This window comes from Cydia amplana, chromosome 3 (genome assembly GCF_948474715.1).
Source record: "Cydia amplana chromosome 3, ilCydAmpl1.1, whole genome shotgun sequence".
Taxonomy (NCBI): domain Eukaryota; kingdom Metazoa; phylum Arthropoda; class Insecta; order Lepidoptera; family Tortricidae; genus Cydia; species Cydia amplana.
Window position 1 is genome coordinate 3,253,510 of NC_086071.1, and position 12,692 is coordinate 3,266,201.

At 36.5% G+C, this 12,692-nt stretch overlaps 3 protein-coding genes across 5 annotated transcripts in view; 2 read left to right on the plus strand and 1 right to left on the minus strand.

Moving 5' to 3' along the window:
- The window catches only part of LOC134662369 (bestrophin-2), a 35,546-nt gene extending 33,912 nt beyond the window's left edge, over positions 1 to 1,634 (plus strand). For 2 of the 3 annotated variants that reach the window (XM_063518574.1, XM_063518573.1), the window contains exon 13: positions 1,365 to 1,634. In XM_063518574.1, coding sequence (XP_063374644.1) covers positions 1,365 to 1,481 — 117 coding nt within the window. In that variant the 3' untranslated portion in view covers positions 1,482 to 1,634. The remainder of the gene's footprint in view (positions 1 to 1,364) is intronic. The other variant, XM_063518575.1, reaches the window with a different exon arrangement.
- Positions 1,635 to 5,207: 3,573 nt separating this feature from the next.
- Positions 5,208 to 7,098, minus strand: LOC134662882 (large ribosomal subunit protein eL39). The gene is made up of 3 exons (XM_063519189.1): positions 7,006 to 7,098; positions 6,807 to 6,910; positions 5,208 to 5,304 (listed from the first exon to the last, which is right to left on the minus strand). Exons 1-3 carry the CDS (start codon positions 7,006 to 7,008, stop codon positions 5,256 to 5,258), a joined length of 156 nt encoding a protein of 51 aa, XP_063375259.1. The 5' UTR covers positions 7,009 to 7,098; the 3' UTR covers positions 5,208 to 5,255.
- Positions 7,099 to 7,906: 808 nt separating this feature from the next.
- LOC134662370 (translation initiation factor IF-3) lies at positions 7,907 to 10,096 on the plus strand. The gene is made up of 3 exons (XM_063518576.1): positions 7,907 to 8,219; positions 8,522 to 8,750; positions 9,656 to 10,096. The coding sequence occupies exons 1-3, from the start codon at positions 7,972 to 7,974 to the stop codon at positions 9,827 to 9,829; spliced, it is 651 nt and encodes a 216-aa protein (XP_063374646.1). The 5' UTR covers positions 7,907 to 7,971; the 3' UTR covers positions 9,830 to 10,096.
- The last annotated feature ends 2,596 nt before the right edge of the window (positions 10,097 to 12,692 follow it).

Genomic DNA, 12,692 nt, shown 5'->3' on the forward strand with positions numbered 1-12,692 from the left:
GGCCATTTTGGCCATTTTTGAAGGGCTCTAGCGCCTTAAAAAAACAAAAATATCAAAAAAAGCAAAACGGTCCGACACAGATATTGACAATATTTATCTGTGTTGAAAAAATCATTGCTCTAGCTTCAAAACCCACGGAGGAAACAGTCGAGTACGTTTGTATGGAGAAATGACCACTCCTGTTGGCTCTTAATGCGGATGCGGATGTGGAACAGGCCGGTACAGGAACGTCTTAGCATCGGCGCAAGTGCTAGACTGCCAGGTAATTTAGTCATTAGCCAAAAAAACCTATTAGAAATGAGCAGTCACGCGTGAGTGGGACTTAATGTACGGAACCCGTGGAACGCGAGTCCAACTCGCACTTGGCCGGTTTTTTGAAATGAAAATTACTAAAATGTTATATTTGACCTTTGTTATGTACCTATCTTGACATCCGCATCCGCGGATGTCAGCCTTTAAAAATCCGCGTCCGCGGATGTCAAAAAATCGACATCCGCAACATCCCTGTTGTAGACCTACAACCATTAACACATCCACTGCCAACCACACGCATGTGTGTTATATATTAATTTTGTTTTGTATTCATGTTACCTGTCGTGATTGTTTCACCGGATGGTCTCATCGGAAGATCAGCGCTGGAAGTCGCCAGCAACATGCTGAGATGAGACCATTTCGTGGCACTTTATCCTTTTATTCTCTGTTATATCTCTTGTCATCTCTTGTTATTTCTCTGTTATATCTGTTTCTATTTTGTGTTTGTGCTCACGAATAAAATTATTTCTATTCTATTCTATTCTTCTATTCTATTCATTTTGTACTGGAAACGGGGCGGGTGCAGTCAGCAAACTTCTTGAAATGTCGTAGCGTTTGTCAGATCATAATACGGTTGCCAATAAATATGATCGATGTCGAGGCCTTTCTCTAAGTAGGTACCTAACTTAAAAGGAAAGGGCACGATCGATCCTCCGTACAAACGTAGTCCCCATTTTCCTCTCTGGATATCGGTATTATGGAAAATATTTTTATTAAATATGATGTGTATTAACCATAGCTAATGCACCTTCGTTTGACTTTCGTCATTTTGTATGGAACAGCGGTCGTCTACTTTTGTCTTAAGCTTGGTTCATTCAAAATGTCATAAACATGGACTTAAAAATTCGAACCCATTCATACCATACCTAGGCAAAACTGCAAGTTTATATTAAACTTACTTATTAAATTTTTAGTTTTATTTTAAGTTGACCTTAGCTATAAGTTTTAAATTGTTAAGATATGTACTAACAAAATATGGACCATGTTTGTCTGAAATAAATGTTTTTTTTTTTCAAACAACTATAATGAATCACTACTGTTTTTTTTTTCAGCCAGTTGGTAGTATAGAAATACTAGACAACGAAATTTTACTCGTCGAACTAATGGATGCGCAAGCAGCTCTAAACAGCCAGCAAGAAAACAAACACTCCATAGAGGAAACCACCTGACAAAGCAAAAGTTCTATATTCCAGTGGGATTGATTTTATTCTTCGCACAATTTCAGTATTATTATTGTGATACTTTTAATTACGGCTATTTGTATTATTTGGAATCATGTCAATCTGATTGATGTAAATATTGTATTAAGAGAAACTTATTTTACGCTTGAGGTGCTTTGCTACCAGACAAAAATTAGGCGTATCACACACGAGCTGTATTTCAGATTTTTGCATACAAAAAAAAGGTGCCATAGACAGTATTTGAATTTGTTTCGTGACCATTGGTCGTTGACCGATTTGGTCGACCATGACCGTTTGGTGTGGTATTCCACCTGTACAATGTGCATCTCTCAGTAAGCGAAATGTGAGACGCAAATACACATTGGACCAAGATATTGAATAGATAGAATACCATCCTAAGGCGAGTGGTATCCAGGTTAGTAAATTTTTCGCCAATCTGATTGAATTGCCTGATCGAATCAGGAGGTGCGGACGCAAATACCAATTTGGCTCGCCGAATTCAACCGCCGATAATGACCGATATTACCGATAAAATGATGTGCAGACGCAAGAATACCAAATTGTGAGGCCAGTATTTTCGTTCTGAAGCATTTTTTCAATTTAGAGGGCTCTAATATCAATCACCATAAATCTAAAATTGGAGATTGACGCCAATTTCATTTCTGATCGAATCAACTGATTTGATCAGTCCCGTCTGGATACCACTTATTATGTTTGTGTCCTGTCAAGTCATATCATATCAGGTACTTTTTTATAAAAAGCCAAAACTATCTGTTACAAATGAGCGTCGCAATGATTCTGTCATCCAATCCATTTTTTATGAGTTTTTGTTGTTTTTAAAATAAGTGTAAGTGCAGAAATATGTTTTGCAAACAAGCTCATGTTCTGTGTAATTCCGTAAATTCAATTCCATGATAACTGTGAAACATTTGAGTTTATTTAAAAGAAACGAACCACCGAATTGATATTTGATACAAGGAAATTATTCTTTTATATTTCCCGTTTCAATACGCCTAGTTAATCTATGTTAGTAAAGGTGGTATTCCACTTTTCTAGGATCTTTGTCCAATGTGTATTTGCGATGCGACTCACATTTTGCTTAAAAAAGCGGCCAAGTGCGAGTCGGACTCGCCCATGAAGGGTTCCGTATTTAGGCGATTTATGACGTATAAAAAAAAACTACTTACTACTCGTTCAAACCAATTTTCGGTGGAAGTTTGCATGGTAATGTACATCATAATTTTTTTTTAGTTTTATCATTCTCTTATTTTAGAAGTTACAGGGGGGGGGGACACACATTTTACCACTTTGGAAGTGTCTCTCGCGCAAACTATTCAGTTTAGAAAAAAAATGATATTAGAAACCTCAATATCATTTTTGAAGACCTATCCATAGATACCCCACACGTATGGGTTTGATGAAAAAAAAATTTTTGAGTTTCAGTTCGAAGTATGGGGAACCCCAAAAATTTGTTGTTTTTTTTTCTATTTTTGTGTGAAAATCTTAATGCGGTTCACAGAATACATCTACTTACCAAGTTTCAACAGTATAGTTCTTATAGTTTCGGAGAAAAGTGGCTGTGACATACGGACGGACAGACAGACGGACAGACAGACAGACATGACGAATCTATAAGGGTTCCGTTTTTTGCCATTTGGCTACGGAACCCTAAAAATGGGACACTCGATGCGCATTAGACAAAGATCTTGAACAAGTGGAATAACACTCTTACATAGGTTGGGTGGATCAACTTTTTCTTGTTGCAGGTATACATACTCGTAATATGTATATATGTCCCGTAAGCCAGGCTAGGGAACAATAGGTTTTAAAAAAAATTGTGCCGAGTTCTACTAACATGCTCAGCAGTTGGCCCAGTCTTAATAAAACCAAGTCTAAGGTCAATGTGGCTAGTTCCGTCATAGGGACTATTCCGTCCATTAGCGTTTTTCTCGAACAACGAACAAAATTAATAAATTCATCGGCAGAGCAGCGATTGCTTTTAGTTTCATCAATCAAAAGCAAACGGGTTTTTATTCCTACGATTGTAAATCAAAGAAATATGTTACGCTCGTGGACGGAATTAGCCACATTGACCTTACATGCGAGTTGTAACTAGGGTTGCCAACTATTATTTGGTGGAATATAGTATTTTCCAGAATAAGGCATCAAAAATATAGTAATTTCAAAAAAATATAGTACTTTTAGATAAAATACTAAACATAAGTGTAAAATACGTTTAATCGGAAATATAGTATTTTATCGTACTATATATTTTTCAAAAATTATATAGTACAGAGTCAAAATATAGTACAATACTATATAATATAGTACGGTTGGCAACCCTAGTTGTAACCCAGGAAAACGTAACCATGGTAACAGGTACAAGAAAAAGTTGAATCATCCGTTTAATAAAAATTTCTTAAAATCACATGTTGCTACTTCATATATACAATATTACTATTAAGACATAAATCATATTTTGACTATTGGCCTGAAAGTTTTATAAAGCAATATATTAATGAAATAAAGAAAATGGCAGGAGTTAATTGACTATTTTTTTTCCCGTACCACCTACCTACCTGCTTGGTTACACAGCCATAACATAAACTATATTTATCTTTATATCTTCATTAAGGGTCGGTTGCACCAAACTGTTTGTCATCGTTAAAGAGTTCGCTAAATTTGATTGTATGTAAAGTTTCATAGTAAACCGCCGCGGCGCGCCGGGTGACGTTGATCAGTCTGTCAAGTGCGGATGGTGCAACTGGCAACTTAGTAATTAATACTTATTCACCGCTATAACGCTTCGCGCGTAGCGAAAATGCTTCGTTAACGGTAGCACGGTGAACCATAGGAAATATTGTGCCTAGAGTACGTCACTATACTAGATGTCGCTGTATAATATTATTATATTCTGCTTTCACTTAGATTGCGAGGGAAATATACAGAAATATCAAATATTTCGACTTAAGAAATGAATACTCTAGAGGGCTACCGCAAAAATAGTTTTTCGCAAATTGCGGGGATCTTTCTCTTTTACTCCAATGAAGGCGCAATTAGAGTGACAGAGAAAGATGCCCGCAATTTGCGAACTTCGATTTTCGCGGTTATAGCCCTGGCCCGCTCACTGTCGCGTTGGGATTGGGAGGGGAGCGTGCCGGTCGCCAGTTGCAGCAGTTAGTTTGCATGGCACTTTCAGGACTTTATTGCTAAGAAGTAAGGGTCGTAATAGATGTTTTTACTTTATACCGCTTACGAGCATGAGAAGTGAAAAAGCTTCTAATGACTATCCTAGATTAGGGCACTAGAAAATCCACCGTGGCAGGTCGATTTGGAACTGGCAAAAATCAATTCTTAAGGGGCCCACCAAATACCACTACACACGTCATACTACATTACCAGTTCGCCGGACGATATCAGCCCGAGTTGTTCGGAACTGTCACCTTTTGCGTTTAACAGACAGGCTTATATCGTCCGGCGAACTGGTAACCTGTGTGCCCCTTTACGTTACTACACTTACTACAACTACTGAATATTTGCAGTATTGGTGGCATGGCTATTTCTTTTTATACTACCTCTAACAACCCAATTTTGGGTGTATTCCCGTTTGTCCCCACGAAGCACAGATATAGGTGCATTCATATGAATCATTCTTGGCCATGCGGGGCGGACACAAATGGGAATACATTCAATTTTTGAAAATCAAACAACAAATGGATTTAGAAGAGTTTATTCAGCTTAACAGCTACAGGTGGTACAAGCTTACAGCTTCAGCTTCGTCCTCCTCCAGTGACGCCTCTTAGCGTTGTACCTGTCAAAGACAGAATGCTTGTTATTCCAAAGATCTATGTGATTGCAGTTGAGGTGGAATGTCTAAGAAAAAAATTGTGCCTTTCAACTTTTCAAGTGACAGCTACGGCTGTCAGTAAACAGTGGTAAGTTCAATAAGATAACCTCTTCATGAAATGCTTAGAGAATGTTCCCAGTACTCTTTGAATGGAATGAACATTTGAAGTTTTAGTTTTTTCTGTTGTGTAAATTTTTTTGTAGAATCAGAATGCATTTATACATTATAACATTGTATTGGTCTTATAGTTATAGTAATAAAATGTACTGGCCAGGGTCATATCAGCAAGGTATTTTCAGGCATGATCCCGGGAGCTCTAAGCTATTGCATTTGTTTCTGATGGGTATAAATTTAAGAAAATAATTTAAATAATATCTTGTAAAACATGAATTAGGTGTATTATGCAATCTTATTATTTTATAAGGTCAGGTGGTGTAAAAGAAACTGGGCCAATAGAAACACTTCTAGGGAAAAAACAGGGATGCTAAGTTTAGTACTTGGATAGCTTACGTTTTATGAAAAGTAATTTCATAATATAATAAAAACAATTCTGTTAAATCCAGATTCCCTGCAGCCTGCCACTAAGGGATACGGCATCATAGTATTAACAATGAATACTTTTAACCCTTAAATGCATAGTTATGCATTTATACACACAACATAAACATCAAATGTTATGCATTATTAAACAAATTCTATTTGTTCTTGTATATTATTTCAATAGTAAAACTAATAAATTTTCCGAATTATTACATAAATTTACGCAGTATTCTAATTCATAAAAATTTACATTTGTTTATAGACGAAATGTCGGAAAATTTGGAAAAACCTGGAAGTTGATGATTTTTAGTATGTGATTTTGGGCAGATTTTTCGGGGTTTGTAATTATTTTATATTTACAAACTTTATCATAGGAACATCATAAATAGTGTACCTTTCTGATGGCAGTTAAGATTTTTCCTATACCCTTTACAAATACCTATATATTTCCAAAAATATGATTTAGCCTATGCAACTTTTAACACTGATTTCGCAGTGAAAATCGATGATATATTTTTTTTTACTATTTTTCCTAGAAACGGCAAACAATTATGTGATACATATATTAATTTCGGCCAAAAAGAAAAAATCATGCATTTAAGGGTTAAGATCAGTTTCCAGGATTTGAGAGGGAGCGATACTGAGTCTTGATTGGAACTCACGAACCAAAATACTAGAGCAAAAGCCAATAAGTCCTAATATACGGAGACCCGGCATTGTATACAATCGATAAAAAACCGGCTAAGTGCGAGTCCGACTCGCGCACGGAGGGTTCCGCACCATCAACAAAAAATAGAGCAAAACAAGCAAAAAAACCGGCCAAGTGCGAGTCGGAAAAAGAATAAACATTACGCGACGGGCATTCAATATAAGTATATGATAAACACATTGTAAATGATTATAGCTTAGCAAATAATTCCACTTACCGAATAGTGTTTCCTGTGCGCATTCTCACCCATTGTGGGATAGGCCTGTTTTGTTTAAGCTTTTTCGCAAGCTTGCGCTTGATAATAAATGTTTTGTGAGCTGACTGAAATAACAAAGAAATATAATTAGTAAAAATAATATAACATAACACTTGGATTATTACAATATTTTTGGATTTTTATTCACATATCTACAAACCATTTTCACGCCGTCAGCTGTCAAAACAAAATGGATGAGTGAACGAACGAATCGAACGATAGCAATTATTGAACGAGAACGAAGTGGATGGGAATTTATTTTCTCTATGGTGAATGACAAAACGAATGAAGAACGAAGAATGCAAATAAGCTAAAGCGTGTGCTACACGTGCTACGCATGATTTACGCAAAAGCCCCCTCCAGACTATGTGTGTGAATCGAGGCGCGAAGCCGCGAACGAGTGTGAAGGGGATTTAAAATGTAGAGGACCGAGAATTAAGGCCTGTCCAGACGAGGCCAATTTTTCCGATCAAATCAGGACGTGCGGACATAAACGCCCGCCGACCGCCGATTTGACCGCCGATTATGACCGATACTACCGATAAAAAGGGATGCGGACGCAAGAATACATTCCGTAAGCCCCCTCCAGACTATGTGCGTGAAACGCGGGCGAAGCCGCGAATGCGAGTGTGGAGTCGATTTCGCTGTTTGCGAAAATCGACTCCACACTCGCGTTCGCGGCTTCGCGCCGCGATTCGCGCACGAGTATGGAGGGGGCTTTACCGTAAAAAAATTAGTGTGGTTTATAATGGGCAACAAATAACCCGACCAATCATTTTCTCGCATTGCGTATGTTCATGGTATGTTCTGTCTGTCTTTCACGGGAGCACACGTAGCTCATCTACGAATACAAACAATCAGGATATAATTATAGTTGGTCAAACCAATTTATCAGTCAGTAAGAACCAGGAAAACTATATTCATCCTTTTCTTTTGGGTGCTAGTACTAACTAGTAAGACAAAGATAGTATAGACAAACTATACATCTTATTACTGTCAAAATGCTGTCAGTGTCACTGTCAGATTATCAGCTGTTAATTCAATTCAATGGATATTATGTATATCAGTACAGTACTGTGTTCTATATAAAAAATACAAATCTCGAGCTTGAATAAAGCGCAAAAGAATGAATTCATTAATAAGATTAATTAGTTTTAGGCCAGTTTTAGAATGTCGGACCTTAGCCAGGCTTGCAGCAGACGGCAAAGAAATACCTAAACAGAAGAACATTGAAAACAGGATAACGCTGATTAGCCCTGATAACTCTGTCACCATTACGGATCTGAAGAATGCGCAGAACCTTTCTCAAAAGCGAGAGTTGAAACTGGTTAAAATACAAGACGTGGATGCCAAAACTAGGCGGCCTGTGTACAAGTAAGTGGTTTCGAGGGTTCAACTTCTGTTAGTCGTGCCCAGGTGAAATCTATTCACTATAGTTATTTCCGTAGTTCATTTCTTTCTAAGAGTTAAGTTCACTCTTGCTATGTGCGTTATCTAAGAAGAAACTCAAATATGTATGGGAATTCACCATCCCACTTTTGGGTCAGCGTCTCCACCTAATCCTTCTCTATTAGATTAATTCTCAGTTGGCGCCCAGCATTGAGTCGCATAGAAACTGAGTTTGCGACTTAAAATTAAACAATATATCTATACCCTATCACCATGTTGCATTGCAGATTGATGACTAATGCTGAATACCACAGTGAAGAACTAGAAAACAGAAAACAAAAACAGGCATCTCGTCAAAACAATGTTATGAAAGGGGAGAAGTTACTCACACTTTCTACAAAAATTGGTGAACATGACCTTATGACAGGCGTCAAGAAGATGCTGAAGCTTTTAGAGAAACAGCACCAGGTCCGGGTGGTCATCGCTGGCGACGGTGGCCACGAAACTGAGACTACAGTATGTATTTTATTTTCATTCAACTTGTTAAACTAAGGATTGTGCTAATGAGTGTCTAATGGCTAAGGGTTTATTTATGAATATTTTGAATGGAATGAAATTATGTAAATCACAGACTTAATCTCCTACATGTGTAGACATGACAGGACAGTATATGTATAGGTTAAGCATATTGAGACATTGAAATGCATATGTGTAACATGAACATTAATATTATTATATATAAGTAATACATGAAAATTAACACACAATCACTTACGAGTAATCACTTATGAGTAGTTTCTATGTTGCTGGATTCGTCAATCTATAAACTCAAAACAAAAACGACCGTTTTAACTTTGGACGCATAGAATGACGAATCCAGCAACATAGAAACTAGTTTGATGTATTCAAAAGGTACTTTAATACAAGATACAGTAAGTAGCGGCCCCCTTTTTTAAATATATTTCATATATTTCGTTTAATTTAAATAATCGCGATTATTTAGCAGTGGCGCTAGTCTAGTGTGCACGTTGATGGGCTCTTAAATTGATTGTGTTGTGTTTCATAATGCTTTGTTAGTTTTTTTTCTTCGGCAACCTTTTAGCAGCCAAGGGCCACATAGTAGTCAACAAAGTTGACGCGGGCCGCACTTTGTTAATATTTATGACTTTATCACTTTATCAGACATTGTTGTTTGTCAATATTACATACAAAATAGCCAGGGAGGCTCGTGGGCCTCAAGTGACAGGTTCACGGGCCGGACGCGGCCCGCGGGCCACGGGTTGCCGACCGCTGGTCTAATGTGTTCATGTATTGTTTTAAATGTAGTAGTTTTTAAGGATTTAATTATTGTATTTTTTGACATGTCTGAATTATGACTGTATTTACTAAAATTAGTCTAATTGGTTTTTCATAATTTTCAGGAAAAAATATACTCTGTCATTGAGAAAGGTATAAAATCTGTTGGGAAAGTGGTTCAAAAAAGAAACAAAGGCAACAGTCTGCGGTTTCAGATACTACCTGCAAAAGAGGCCAGTAGTCAAGCGAGTGACAGTGTGGGCCCCGGCTCTGATGACAAGGATAAGGGGCCGCTATGACTAGGCATCGGGCTGGTGGCCATATTCACCCTCAAGTATGTTATTTTACAAAAATATTACTTTTCTAAACCAGATACCAACAGTGATGAAACTAAACAAATATGTGATACTAAGACTACAAATACAATATTTGATCGCATTTAATTTCCAGTTTTGTAAATAGAAATGAAACAAAAAAATTGTTCAAATCATGTATTATTTTAATAAACATTTGTATTGCTTAGATTAGATGCTTAATGAAATATTAAATAAGAGAATGTACATGAGGGTGATTTTTCTATTACAGCATCCACTTCAGTCAAATTGGTTCCTATTTTATATTTAATTACTTAAAATTACATACAATGCATTTGCTATCAAGGAAAATACTTTATGCTACACAATTATGGTGATTCTAGAAAATATTTATAAATTAAAGTTATCTCGGTTGGAATTATCACAGATGCTTTAGAGATCTTTGAACCTTATATTGTAGAAGATATTTGTTATATTAGAACCTTACGATTTACCTTAGAACCTTATTATTTGAACTAGATATTATTATAAAGGATGATAATGCACAGTGAAGCATCATTCAATAGATACCATCCTTCTTAATTATTATTCTAGTACAAGTTCATACATAATACATGATTATAAATTATAATTATTTTCTGTGAATTATAATATAACTGTTTAAGGAGGTATAAAGTTCCTACTTGCTGCTTGTCTAAATTACTGAATTTTTCGAGACCTCAAATAACTAAATTATTAGACATATGGGTAATAATGACAATTGAACACATTACACAATTACACATGTCAATCTAGGCACCTACACTACATTTTATCAATAATATTAGTTTTTTTCTAAATAATTTAAACTGTTCATGGATAGGATAAAAACGTATCCCATCAAAAACATTATATGTAAAAAGGTGTAAGTCTCGCAACGCTTCTACTACGAAAAAGTTTTGAAATGTGAAACCAAGTCGGTTATTTTAATCAGTGCCAGGGGGTGTTAAAACCGTATCAATAAGATATCTTTAATTTTTAATACGTATGATGACTTACTTGGCCATCGCACGGCTGCATAATGACACAAGGATCATCGTCACCTATTAAAAATAATTCTAATTGAACATACGCTAGCGCTAATGGCAGTTTGAGAATTACACATATTTACGAGTACGGTACGAGTAAAGCATTATGTAATGTTTTTCATGGGATCTCATCTCTTTTTGTAGGCAGTCCTTCTTTTCGGGTACTCATACCCATACTATGTATACCTACACATATCATAACTAAACACATCTTCATTCATACTCACATCGTACATCGTAGTGTATTATCTTTACTTTACCTACTATTTGTAGGAACTGCAACAGTAACTTTGTAATAGCATATATTTATATGGGATTACAAACTTATGCAGTTCTTAGATCTTTAAAACGTGACTGATATTTCAATATTTTTAGGTTTTCTATGGCTTGATAAGCTGAAAACTACTTATGTTTAAAATTTGAAGCTTGTGGGTATGCTAGAAGTACCTTAGAATTATGATGATCGTACCTAGGTGAGTGAGTGAGTGGGTGAGTGTGTCAATGTCGAAACTAAGGAACTTTGACGTACAATAATTCTTAAACTACAAGTTCATATTTAATGTTTTTGAAAATATATCTAAAGCATGTTAAGCCCTATATGTCACTGAAAATTCAGGGTTCTAGCTTCAGCCTGCACAAAATTACAGGAAGTCGAAAATGGCCTGAATCGCTTCGAGAAAAGGATGGTACGGCCGCCTCTTTGTTTTGCTCAACTTGGCGGGGGCACTGCTGTGCCCCCAGATTTTCATACTCAAGGCGGTAGTCATTTGGAATGGATTATCTTTTATTTTATTTACGATAGCTATAGTGCCTATTGTAAAATTCCATTTGATATTAAAATTACTGATTTTGATAATTTAAAAGTTTTGTAAAGAATTATATAATATAAAAATAATAACTAAGATCTACTTACCTACTAGCGAATCAATTGCATTAAAATTATATTTCTAGGTGGCGGTTCTATCTTTACTTATTAGAATATTTTTATTATCTACAATTTTACAAGCTAATTGCTAGGTACCTAGGTACTGTTTTATCACGCACCCTTCAAACATGTATTTACTGTTGAAATATTTTTTCAATATTAGCTAAATATGTATATATAGGTACAGTGGGCCAAGAAAGTGGTCTACTAGTTTTGACAAAAGTTTCTGCGAGATCTAACGATCGCTAAGGTTGACAATTGTCACTGACATTCATGTCAAATCGACCTTGTTCTCTCATGACGTTCAAACGAACCTCAACCGTAGGGTGGTAGACCACGTTTTTGGCCGACTGTACATTCGGTTCACTGTCAAAGCGCAAAGCATGCGCCATGCACCAAACAATAGGGAGCGTGAAGAGTGAAGGGGGAAACACAGTAGCCCCCTGTTTGTTAACGCGAAGTGTTAATGTCAAATTCAAGCTTCCAATGTAGCCCACAAGATGGTAGACAATGCACAAGAAAACATTCTTGAACTGTAGAGGGCAGCACTGGCTTTGGCGTACGGTTTATGTATCCGATTCAGGCCACAAGATGGCAGACCCTCCAACTCGCACGCCCCCTATATGAATACCAACAGAAACACACCGGTGGGTTCATCTGCGGCAGATGCTCACCCTAATGTTGGGTTGGTGCCATAATACAGCAAAAGTGAACCGAATAGGCACTCAAGAATTGAACACTGACATTTGTCAGGCTTTGATACGGTCTAATTATAATACGTCATACCGTACCATTATAATTCGGAAGTCAACCCAACTTCCACTAGGAAAATATAATTAAATAATCTAAATGATTA

Excerpts from the sequence above, each read along its gene's own strand:
- LOC134662882 (XM_063519189.1), bottom strand. Across the intron at positions 5,305-6,806 it reads CGCACAGGAAACACTATTCG|GTACAACGCTAAGAGGCGTC; the intron begins GTAAGTGGAATT and ends TGTCTTTGACAG.
- LOC134662370 (XM_063518576.1), top strand. The coding sequence starts at position 7,972 with ATGAATTCATTAATAAGATTAATTAGTTTTAGGCCAGTTTTAGAATGT. Across the intron at positions 8,220-8,521 it reads ACTAGGCGGCCTGTGTACAA|ATTGATGACTAATGCTGAAT; the intron begins GTAAGTGGTTTC and ends GTTGCATTGCAG. Across the intron at positions 8,751-9,655 it reads GCCACGAAACTGAGACTACA|GAAAAAATATACTCTGTCAT; the intron begins GTATGTATTTTA and ends CATAATTTTCAG.